The sequence below is a fragment of the Dysidea avara genome, chromosome 3, assembly GCF_963678975.1.
Source record: "Dysidea avara chromosome 3, odDysAvar1.4, whole genome shotgun sequence".
Lineage (NCBI taxonomy): Eukaryota > Metazoa > Porifera > Demospongiae > Dictyoceratida > Dysideidae > Dysidea > Dysidea avara.
Window position 1 is genome coordinate 16,776,211 of NC_089274.1, and position 11,605 is coordinate 16,787,815.

The 11,605-nt window shown below is 39.2% G+C and overlaps 1 protein-coding gene and 1 long non-coding RNA gene across 2 annotated transcripts; both read left to right on the plus strand.

Moving 5' to 3' along the window:
- Positions 1-687: 687 nt before the first annotated feature.
- LOC136251786 (uncharacterized) lies at positions 688-2,062 on the plus strand. Its single transcript, XR_010699195.1, has 2 exons — positions 688-1,766; positions 1,826-2,062. It is a non-coding gene; the product is annotated as an uncharacterized lncRNA (long non-coding RNA).
- Positions 2,063-4,199: 2,137 nt separating this feature from the next.
- Positions 4,200-11,605, plus strand: LOC136249759 (sentrin-specific protease 5-like). Its single transcript, XM_066041865.1, has 10 exons — positions 4,200-4,394; positions 9,050-9,165; positions 9,851-9,895; positions 9,950-10,042; positions 10,117-10,182; positions 10,234-10,313; positions 10,363-10,435; positions 10,485-10,535; positions 10,596-10,640; positions 11,493-11,605. Exons 1-10 carry the CDS (start codon positions 4,358-4,360, stop codon positions 11,586-11,588), a joined length of 702 nt encoding a protein of 233 aa, XP_065897937.1. The 5' UTR covers positions 4,200-4,357; the 3' UTR covers positions 11,589-11,605.

The following is an 11,605-nucleotide window of genomic DNA, read 5'->3' on the forward strand; positions in this document are numbered from 1 at the left end:
GTATAGGAGGGGTCCATGACAACCTATTATCTAATAGTATTTATACTCCTAAATTCTCAACACAACCTGTGAAGGACTGATGGAATTGTGTACATTGCACTTGTAGAGTGTAAAGTAGATATTTGCATGCGCGATGCAACATTTCTGAACATTGAATTCCATTTCCATTTTATTAAGGAAGCAGCATGCAACTGCGATGCAGTATATAGGAAAGAGAAACAACTATATGCGTAAACTAATTATACCTTGCATCATACATGTGCAGAGTAGCTGATGGCAATGATAAACAATGTATCCTCAAACATATCAAGAATCAAGATCATTTTGGAGCATCTTGTAATATAAACAACGGAGTGGCTATTCGCACGGTCACCAGTGGCGGATCCAGGATGGGGCATTTGGGGCAAATGCCCCCCCCCTTCAAGAAATTGCATACAAGATCGAGATACTCTAATAGAGCAGTCAATTACTCTAATAAAGCAGTCACAATGTTCATGAGGCAGTATAGCTTACCTATGAAGCTATAAATAGGATTTTATTTTACATAACAGACGTGATATAGTTGGTAAGGATAACTAGCTATTATTGTTGTGACCTTTTTTTTTTTTTTTTTTTGGGTCTTCAACTGGTTTTCAGAAAGGTGCCCCCCCTCTTTCCAAACTCTGGATCCGCCCCTGGTCACGTACTAATAGCTTCGTGTTATTCGCACGGCAGTCACGTGATGTTATTATTTTACGGATAGTACACGGTTCATTCATCTCCGAAAACTACACGTGGCTTTGAGCGGGATTTTTCTTTCTGGACGTTGCTCTGTGGTCTTTCGTCACATGCCCGATGTTTTGTATAGGAGACGAATTCAAGAGTTACGATGATCTTAAAGAGACAGTCTCTGCCTTTGAAAGAACGGAATTCGTCCAATTAAACGTTCAATGATCAACATGATCAAAATCCGGCAATAGATTCAGCAGCGAAACGTGCCGGGCACCATCGAAGGTATACAATGAAGATTTGAGGTATAGAAAAATAGATTTTGTTTGTGCACACTGAGGAAAATGTTCGGACTGCATTTAAGCAGGGAGTATACCAAGATCGAGAGTATACCAAGGAGAGTATACCAAGGTAGTATACCAAGATCCAGTCATGGATTTTTTCTTTCTCTAACTTTTCAAACATACTTAGTGCAGGTGATATAAACATCTTAGGCCTTTATAAGGCCTTCTGGTATACAGGCTCTGCCTTTACCAGGTACTTTAATCATAATAACAATCATAATAAAGATCAAGATACTCTAATAGAGCAGTCATTCTAATAAAGCTGTCATAGTATTAGAACAGTGTGTAGCGAGCTTTTTCAGGCAGTGATAAATGCATAGTTACATGGTAGGGTGGGCAGCTATATTGTCAGCAGGCTGTGACCTTTTTTCAGTGGTCTCACCTTACCAAACCAAACAATGTAGCATGCCAATTTGACACCCTTTCCGAAAGTCTGCATGGATTCACCCCTGGTGTGTGCCACTTTTGTTATCACATAGGCTGAATTGTTTTGACATTGTTGGTGATTTGACAATTAATACCCAGTGAATCCTGGTGCTGACTCTTGCTTGTCGGGTATTACAGAAAATTTTTTCAATTTTGGGATTGAATTCTGTCCATTGTCATGATTCCTCGGAGTTGTAGACCCCCTAGCCACAGTTCAATAACTAAACAAGGGGATGCTACTTGTTCTACTGGAGAAACAATGAAAGGGATGTATGTGATGGAATTAAGGTAAAATTCAGCCTTGTCTGTGCTTGTATGCTAATGATAAATTTCTTTGTTTACTGTAGGATGGCATCACTCTTGCGTTCGCATCACTTTGGAAGAGGGCAAGTGAATGAATGCTGTTGGAAAAATGTGGTTTTGTAACTATAAGGGATGCAAGGATGCATTTGGCAATGTTTTTGACTCAGACTGCATGACTCCTATTGGATTATTTTTATCTAATTAATCTGCTACTTTACAATGTGTGCTATTTTGTAAATCTCTACTTATTAATTTTATCATATCAGTTTGTAAAACTCTAACTGATTATGAACTTCATGACTGCGTACATTTTACCATCCATGCAGTTGGGTCTAACACATGCTTGCATGTTTTACAACGATGGCTATAATATGTAAGTACACAACCAACAGCTAGCAGTCCATAGCAGAGAAAACGCATTAATGCGTGTGCATGCATGGTGTATCCTTGGACTCCATGCACGACCAAAATTTGGTGACGTATGATCTATCCATTACACTTCCCGCATGCATGTACACACCCCGAAGATGTATGCCATAGTAAAGGATCTATGTGTACACACATGCCAACTGCATCTGTCTTCTCTTAGTAACCGTGCGAATAGCTCTGAGCGAGGCTCTGTGCTATTCGCACGGTCACGTACGAATAGCTCCGTGCTATTTGCACGTGACCGTGCGAATAGCTCTATGCTATTCACACGTGACCGTGCGAATAGCAACTGCCTATAAACAATCATCAGCATGCAAAAAGAAGATGCTGACATATAGCTATTTTTTGCATGCCAACTTATAGCCGTATGTATTATCAAGAGTTCATAATATATGTACTAAGGAGAGTATCCTACTCTCATATACCCCTGTAGAAAGGCGTATCGTGAAGTTATGACGTAACACTTCTGAATTCGCCCGTTTTTCTTTGTATAATTAATGATGTCATTAGTTGAACATGGTATCGATTGAACGCGTGCCTACCAACGTCGCTAGCAACCAAATTAACTCCAGCTCTAAGCGTTTCTCACCCAACTACAATCGTTCCTTCATGGGTTAAGACCGCTTCGTAGGCGTTTCTTACTAGGCCATTCGCGAATACGGCTATCCTGAGCATCGCAAGTGTGAAACGGTGCTAACGATTCTTGCACTTTTACGGCTTCCTGTACGTCACAAACCACAACATCTTGTCGTTACGTCATAACTTCACGATACGCCTTTCTACAGGGGTATATGAGAGTAGGATACTCTCCTTAGTATATATATTATGAACTCTTGGTATTATGCATGCATGATTACAAGATCCTGGACTCAGGTGCTTAAACTGAATTGACCTGCTAAATATACCTCATCAAGTCTGACATTCACTGTCAATTCGGTAACATGAATGTCATACAAAATGGCAATTTTGTATGACATTCATATTTCCAAATTTAAAGTGTTTAAACTTGCATCCAGCTTTCCACCCTGAAACTACTTCAAGCAATTCATCATTGCCAGCAGCAATTGGTCATGATGTACACATGCATTTGGATGCTCTGACCATTATTTCAATCAAATCAGCAAAGAACAGTGTAGTAAGGTAATATCTTAGATCTACACATACCTCAATAGCCATGCTTGCTGTTGCTGCATATGTGTGTTCAGTCAGTATACTGCATGCTAATGCATGCACTTATACTGCATCAAAATTGACTTAAAGTGGATAATGAGGCACGGCTGCAATCAGTATCTTGTAACCATAAATTTTGTTGCAAAATAAAACTTGTATAGCTAGAACTGATGAGATTTCAAAGAGTTTCGGATTCATCTTTAATGGAAATCAATCTTACCACAATAAGTGCTGTGAATTCTGGAGGATTTTGGTTTGGCAAATAATCTTTTGTAGTGTAGCTAACAGCCACTATAGATAACTGGAAGGAAATCAATAACCATGATATCATACATATATGCATGCATCCATAGATAATATATGAACATAGTTATTATATACTGGTTGAATTCTTGACAATCAATCCTCAGTCATTCAATCAATCCTCAGTCATTCAATGTCTCCTCTCGCATTTGGTATGCTAACCAAATTCCGCCGGCAATACCAGTCAGGCTACCAAGAGTCATGCTGCCGATTCTCAAGCCAAGATAGGCCCATTCAGCAGCAATATCGATTATGGCAGAAACATCAGTAGCAGACAACTGGTTTCCATGTACAATTGTCGAAACAAATACAGCTTTCATGCTGACCACAATCGCCAAGGCGCTTCCAACAATTAATCCGCCGAGTCCGCCCATCAAAACTCCATAGGCCCATCCACTAACTCCTCCTACTCCTCCCCAAAAGATAATATTCCCGACTTGCTGGACCGGAGTAACTCTAGATCTTCTATTCGACATATCTCTGGTGTATAATGACCACGCCGGGCGAATTTTTTTTTTGTACGAGGTTGGCTGGCCACTTTAACTTCGTACACCAGTAGCTACATAAACTGGAGTTTCCGGAAGCCTACTTAAATACGTAATCTGTTTGGCGCGTTATTGTGGGTCGTTCGAGGGGTCGTTGCCTGGCGTTGTGGGGTGTCAAGGAATAGAAAGATGGAAAGCAGCGAGGGCCATAGTGATACTGCTACAGGTGAGAAGTGTGATTTTATTTACAGTACGTTTTAGTATTTGCCAGTATCGTGGTTAGAAGCAATTGAATTGGGCCAATAGACGATATGCGTGGTCTATAAATAGTCGTAGGAAATTGTTACGAGAATTCGTAATTCGCATATTTCATGAAATCTCAACGGTAACACATGCTGAAAGATCATTTCTTGTTAACCTCCTAGTGCGCGATTTAATGAATATGTCGAAACGCCAGTGTTGTGTTTGGGGTTGCAACAATAGTAAAGGAAAGTGCCCGAAAGATGTTGCTGGAAATCGGTTGTGTGATTGCCCACTGCCACGAATTGAAGGCTGCCAGAGGCGTGAGTATTTAACTTTGCACAACATTCACAGTATGCCCGAGCTTGTCAAACGAGCTGTAATTGAAAAGATCAACCATACCCGGCAAGGCTTGTAAAGAACTAAGTGGCAACCTTCAGAGGAAGTTGCAACGTGCATTATGCTGATTTTAAAGGGCCTAGTAGAGTTAACCAAGATGTCCTACCAATTTATTTTAAAAAGCCAACCAGCTATTCTGCAACTACTTCTGCACCAAAGAAGAGAAGACTGTTAGAGAGAAGGCCACTACCAAAGACACCTATTAGAAGTAAAGTTCTTGATCATTCTAATGCTGAGCAGCACTATGAAGAATTGCACAGTTTGCAACCTTGTCAGCACAGCCAACAGCCCAATGAGGAGACGTACAGTGACCAGCACACACACCAGAACACGGAGATGACTGATAGTGACCTGCACACACACCAGAACACGGAGATGACTGATAGTGACCAGCACACACACCAGAACACGGAGATTACTGATAGTGACCAGCACACACACCAGAACACGGAGATGACTGATAGTGACCAGCACACACACCAGAACACAGAGATTACTGATAGTGACCAGCACACACACCAGAACACGGAGATTACTGATTGTGACCAGCACACACACCAGAACACGGAGATGACTGATAGTGACCAGCACACACACCAGAACACAGAGATTACTGATAGTGACCAGCACACACACCAGAACACACTGGAAACTGACAATGACCTTCAGACACCAAATTACATGCAGCCATTTGAATTTTCTGAAGAAGGAATACCAGATCCACTGAGAGCTGACTGCAATGTGGAGCGTTTACTCCAGGAAAATCGAGAGTTACATTTAGAGAATGTAAAGCTTAAGGAACATATTCTATTTCTTAATACCCATTTACAAAGACTTAACGTGACTTTGCTTAATGACTCTCAAGTAAATATGTACACTGGAATATCACGCAAGGTATTTGATTGCATTGATCGTTGGTTACAGCCAGTAGCAAGTAAGCAAAGAGCCAGTGAAACACTTTCACCAACTCAAAAGCTTTTACTTGTGTTGATGCGACTCCGGCACAATCATACTCAAAGTGACTTGGCATGCCGCTTCAATGTTGAGCAAAGTTCTATTTCATATATTCTGAACCATTGGATACCTCTTCTGAATGCTCAATTTAAAAGGCTTATACGATGGCCACAGACATGTGTTGGTCCATCTGTAGCACCTTATGATTTATTGCCAAATTCTGTAGCTATAATTGATGGTACTGAAATTTTTATTCAGCGACCAAGCAACCTGGCAACACAGAAATCTTCTTATAGTGATTATAAAAGCCATACAACTGTGAAGTACTTGGTTGCTATTGATACCTTTACAGGTGTATTTGTTTTTGTTTCTGCTGGATTTTCAGGAAACAGTAGTGACAGGTTCACTATTGAGCACAGTGGATTATTAGAAGAACTAAAACCAGGACAAAGAATTTTGGCTGATAAAGGATATAATGCACGAGACTTGTTTGCCCAGAAAAGATGCTTTTTGACTATACCCAGTTTTTTGAATGGGGGCACACTTGCAGCTCAAGAGGCTAGACAATCTCGGAGTATTGCCAGTGTGCGAATACGAGTTGAAAATGCAATAAGGAGGATTAAGGAATACAAAATTTTTACAGAGACATTGTGTAACCGTACCAGCAAAAGAATAGTTGATGACATGATAGTTGTAGTATGTGCATTGTGTAATTTAAAAGAAAAACTTATTAAGTAGTTACATGTAATTCATTTGTATGGTTATATTTCAAATTGAAATATCACGTTATAATTATACACAAATTAACTACATACTATATAATCTAGCTAAAATCTCAACACCTAACGTAGTCATATAAAAGTGAGAAAGTTTTCTACTCATTTCACTCCACAGTTCATCATCTGGTAAAATCCTTTCTCTGTGAAAGTCTACCTTGGTCCATACGATAAAGTCACAAAATTTAGCACCAGATAGTGCAAGCTGGCCTATAACTTGATAGTAGTAATCATGTGTTCGTTTTAATCTTGCTTGACTACCATCAACACTTAAGCAAAATGCAGAATCCTGACATGCCATTTCAATGGAGCTGTCACGGTGCTTATATGGACATTTTACTTCTACAATACCAAATTCTTCATTCCCAAGCCAAATGACACCATCAGGAGATGTGGCCAGAAAAGGATAGTCTACACTTAAAAACACTCCACATTCATCAACCTGCACACTGGTTGCAACCATGTATTGCTGAACAGCACTGCTTTCGTGATCACATCCCCATTGCAATGCTGCTGAATGGGGAGTTCCATAATCACCTAAAACAGTTTTAAGTAAAGATAAAGGATAGGAGTGTCGAAACTGTCTGTTGCACACCCTACCAAAATTACTTGATGTGACTCGCCATTGCCTTGCATCTAACCATAGAGGATTGTTTCTCTGACCAACACTCATGTTCTGTATAAGTTGCACATCTTCTGCTGTAGGCCTTAAAGCTTCAACTAAATCACTTACATTGACATCACGATTTGCACATATTTCACATAATTTGTCAAGAGGATCTATTAACACTGGATTAGAGCTTGGTGATGGAAACGCTTGTTGGTTTTTCTCTGATTCCTGGTTAAAATAATGGCAAATCCCAGCATCACAGCCAGCATCTTCCAGTCCTTGAATAAGTTTATCCAATGATACCAAGGTCCCAGTGTATGGAAAATATCCAGTTGATGATGACTTGCCAAAATCTAGATCTACAGAAAAAGATGGCTTTCCACCTTGAGAAGGTCTGGACCATGCACATCTCACACTTGTGCAAGCTTGTGGAGTGATCTCGGATAGCATTATAAGCAATGCAGCAATGTGCACACAGCTTTGTGTGCTGCCAGCAGGACATTTACAGTTACCAGCAACAGGTGTTCCAGTGGCATTTAACATATTTAACTTAACAAACAAGCAGTAGGAAGAAGGAACCTGTCGCATTGTGGGCCTACATTTTGCCTTAACATATGTAAAATCATTGCATATGGCCTTTTCTAAGCTAAACAAATCTCCACATTGGCACAGACGAACACCTGTTCGAAAATTCTTGGTATATCCATCTCTATCTTTGAGATAAGCAGTAACACTACTTTCTGCAACCAGTGGGAAGTCATCTCCTGTCCAGTTAACGTCATTTGAAAGCTCAGAGAACTCAGGAGGGGAAGGATAATCAATACGTTGAAATGGTACAGCCTGGATTTGCCCTTCTAAATCATCCGTTGCAACAATATCAGCGACTTTCTTAACTAACTGCTCTTTGTTTCCAGACAGAGGAACACATCTCTCTCGTAGAAAAGCCTTAAGTTGGTCTACAGTCCATGAACGATACAGTTCAACACCTTCCACCATTGCCATGGCATTATTATTGCATCATAGAAGTCACGTGAGAATTAGGAAGCTTACGGTACGCACATCGTCTATTAAGTGTGCATTTGTTGGGGTGACTTGATGGAGCCTTTGTATAAAGGTAGTCTCGCGTGCCAGACGGTTTGTGTGGGGGCGGCAAATAAACCGTCTGGTCACTGTTGCACACATTCCGGGACCACTGCCGGAATGTTGGCAGAGCCAATCAGATCGCTTCGCGCACTCTGACGAAACAACCACTAATAATTCAAATTCTTAGTGTAATAAAGAACTGAATCTCGGCTACAGATCACTTTTTCGAAAGTTTAACAACGCCATGGGCTTAGGATCTTTTTTTCCCTAGTACAGGGCTCTTAAAAGTGTTCGTATAAGAACGATCGTGGTTCGCTACAGATTTATGAAACGACAGAATTGTCGAGGAAGACGTTCAGCAATGTTTCGAATACGTCACCAGGACATTACCAGTACAATTATTGTCTTAGTCTGCTCAAAGAGGTGATTGGAACGATTATTGCATCATTCTTGGCGCAAAACAATGCCGTGATGTAATCTAATTGCATTCCAGTGAGTTCACGGAAAGTGTGCAACAGTGACCAGACGGTTTATTTGCCGCCCCCACACAAACCGTCTGGCACGCGAGACTAGTATAAAGGCTCAATCGTGTACCTGTTAGTCCGTCTTGCTTGAATTGTTTACTGATAGAGCACACATGCACTGATTTAATTGTATATTACGACTCAAAATATGCCACAATGTATTAACAATTCTAATTAATAAAATCATACCATTTTTTTATGGTGGGTTACGGTATTATGTATAGATGTAGGCTTGTCCCAATAATGTCTTGCATTCACCGATATAATTGAACAATTGGATTTACTGCATTTCTAGGGGAGTCAGCTGTGATTGACCTCACTGATATGGATTGTACAGAGTATGAGCTGACTGTAGAACATGGTGATGAATATTACAACTGTCTTGCTGGAAACCAGTGGCTCTCAGATAAGGTACAATTAATGTTAGCACTTCACAGCTAAGTCATTATGTACATTGCATGTATGTGAATCAGTGCTGGTTAAAACACTTGCAACTGGGTTCAAGGATTTTGCTTGTCGAATATTTACCCTGGTTATTATTACACTTAACAAACCGCGACACTTCTTCATTACATTAAATCCCACTGTTTTATATACAGTACCGCCCAGTGGTAATGTTACGATACCTCACAAGTGCTCAAATCCAGGCCCTGACTTGACATGACACAAAACTGGAAATCATCACATGCGAAGGCATGCGGTTACTGGAGCAACCACCCGAGGGAGCTCGAGTGTTGTGGCTACATGTGGTGAGTTACTAACACACACATGCCAAAGAAATTCACAGCTCGACAATGGGCTACACGAGTTTCAACTGCTCGCAAGTGTAACATTACCTCTAGACAGTACTATAGTACAACATGCATTCAATATATTTTCCAACGATTGAGTTGATTAGCAATTGATTGCTTACACTAGTGAAAATTAATTTGTGAGCTGTTTCAAGTACATAAGTCTTGAAAGTTTTTCACACAAGCATTTTCAGATTTGTAGATATTCAGGGATTGCGTATTGTAAACATGAAACTATACTTCATGATGTCTTACATAGTGTTGATTCTGCAGGTGTAATATTTTTTATGTATCTGTTTTTGTAGGTAATATCAGACTACCTAAGGCTTTTAGAAGATCATGTTCAGAAGGTTTGGTAATTAGTAACAATGTTAGCATAATTGTGAAAAGCTGCTTTTCATCAGAGTCGTGCCCAACGTTTAACTATTCTTAACTGTTTCTTTACAAAGAAGCTACTAGAGACAGGCTACTCTGGTGTGCAGAACTGGTACTCAAAGGTACGTATACTGATATAATTTTATATTTACTAGCTTTACTATGTTTTTTTGTGTTTTTTTTTGCTAAATTTAAGGTAAACTTTTTGGAGAGTGATTATTTGCTTGCTATTTTTTCAAATGACAGCCACTGGACAATGATGGTTAGTAATCATAGTATGGCACCTTTGCTAAAGTATTTGATTATTAATTAGAGAATAGAACTAGCCAATAAGAAGATGATATACTATGATTCGTTGAACACTGAACAAACTTGTTGTTTTGAATCTTTAAAGTATGTGAAATACTTTAATTAGTGATTGAGCTATGCTTTGTAAAATTAGGATGTTTTTTCATGAACGGCAGCTTGTTTCAAAGGACCTTTGGCAATGCAAAACTATGAGTATAAGATTAAATGTGTGCGTAATATTGGTGGAAAATGTACAATACATTTTAATGTTATTAGAGTATACCACAGCAGAACAATCAGTATGACTGTGGAGTATTTCTGTTAGAAGTAAGGGATTTACTGTTAAGATATTGACACAGTAATGTTGTTTCATATCATATTATACAGTATGCCCGATGCCTCTTACTGGACTACCCAATGACTTTTACACAGGTACATGAACAATGTAATAATAGCTAGGTACATATGTTGTACGATGTACACATATTGAATATTTTGCCATGTTTGGTAGCCATGGTTATTGTGATTTTCAGCTAGGAAAACTAACCAGATACTATGCAAAGGTGGCTGTTTTTCAGAGAGACTACCATGGGCTTGTGTGGCACTAAGGCCAGGGCATTTATATGGACTCTCCAATAACTGACCTGATTCCTTAAATGCTTTTATACACTAAGTTACTCTCATAAAAGTGCTGTTTTAATCAGATAGCTGACTTAAATATATTCCTGGATTCAGTATTGAATGTGCATGTATTACAAACAATTCAACCAGCATATTTAAATACAAGCAGTGGCTCTTATTCGAGGGCAGCGTCAAGGCTATGTATGAACTATGCCATAGCTAAAATATGGTGTTTGTATAGTGGTATGAAATCATACAGATAATTTAAGCACTCTCATATTCCCTTATTCCTTTTTACAGATCTTTCACCATAGCTATTGCTACAAGCTTTGTAATTTTATGAATATTAGTATATGCTAATTAAAGTGCAACCATAGATAGCATATCCATGTCATAATAATTTGTTTTGTTTGGACATTCAGGAAATAAAGTTGTTACGATTTGTCTCAGTCCTATCAACATTAATATTCAGGATCATGCACAAAAGTATCCAATTTATCATGTTTCAGGTGCATATCTTTATGGAAGGGCTGTACTATGCATATGCATACTTTGCGGTCATCTGCAGTAGTATTTTAATTTAGTGGTGCTTTAATTCTATGTCCTATCTTACTTATGTGGTGTTTATATCACTGACAGTAATATTATTTATCTTCACTATAGGTGGAAATGCCTAGAATTCGTCAGAGAATAGCAAATGAGTTGGCTAACACAAAGTTATTGTTAACTCGTGACACGCTACTAAGTGACTCTGTGTGACTAGGAGAGAATGATCA

Coding starts and splice junctions, on each gene's coding strand:
- LOC136249759 (XM_066041865.1), top strand. CDS start 4,358: ATGGAAAGCAGCGAGGGCCATAGTGATACTGCTACAG. Junction 4,395..9,049: donor CCATAGTGATACTGCTACAG/GTGAGAAGTGTG, acceptor CTGCATTTCTAG/GGGAGTCAGCTGTGATTGAC. Junction 10,536..10,595: donor GTGGAGTATTTCTGTTAGAA/GTAAGGGATTTA, acceptor CATATTATACAG/TATGCCCGATGCCTCTTACT.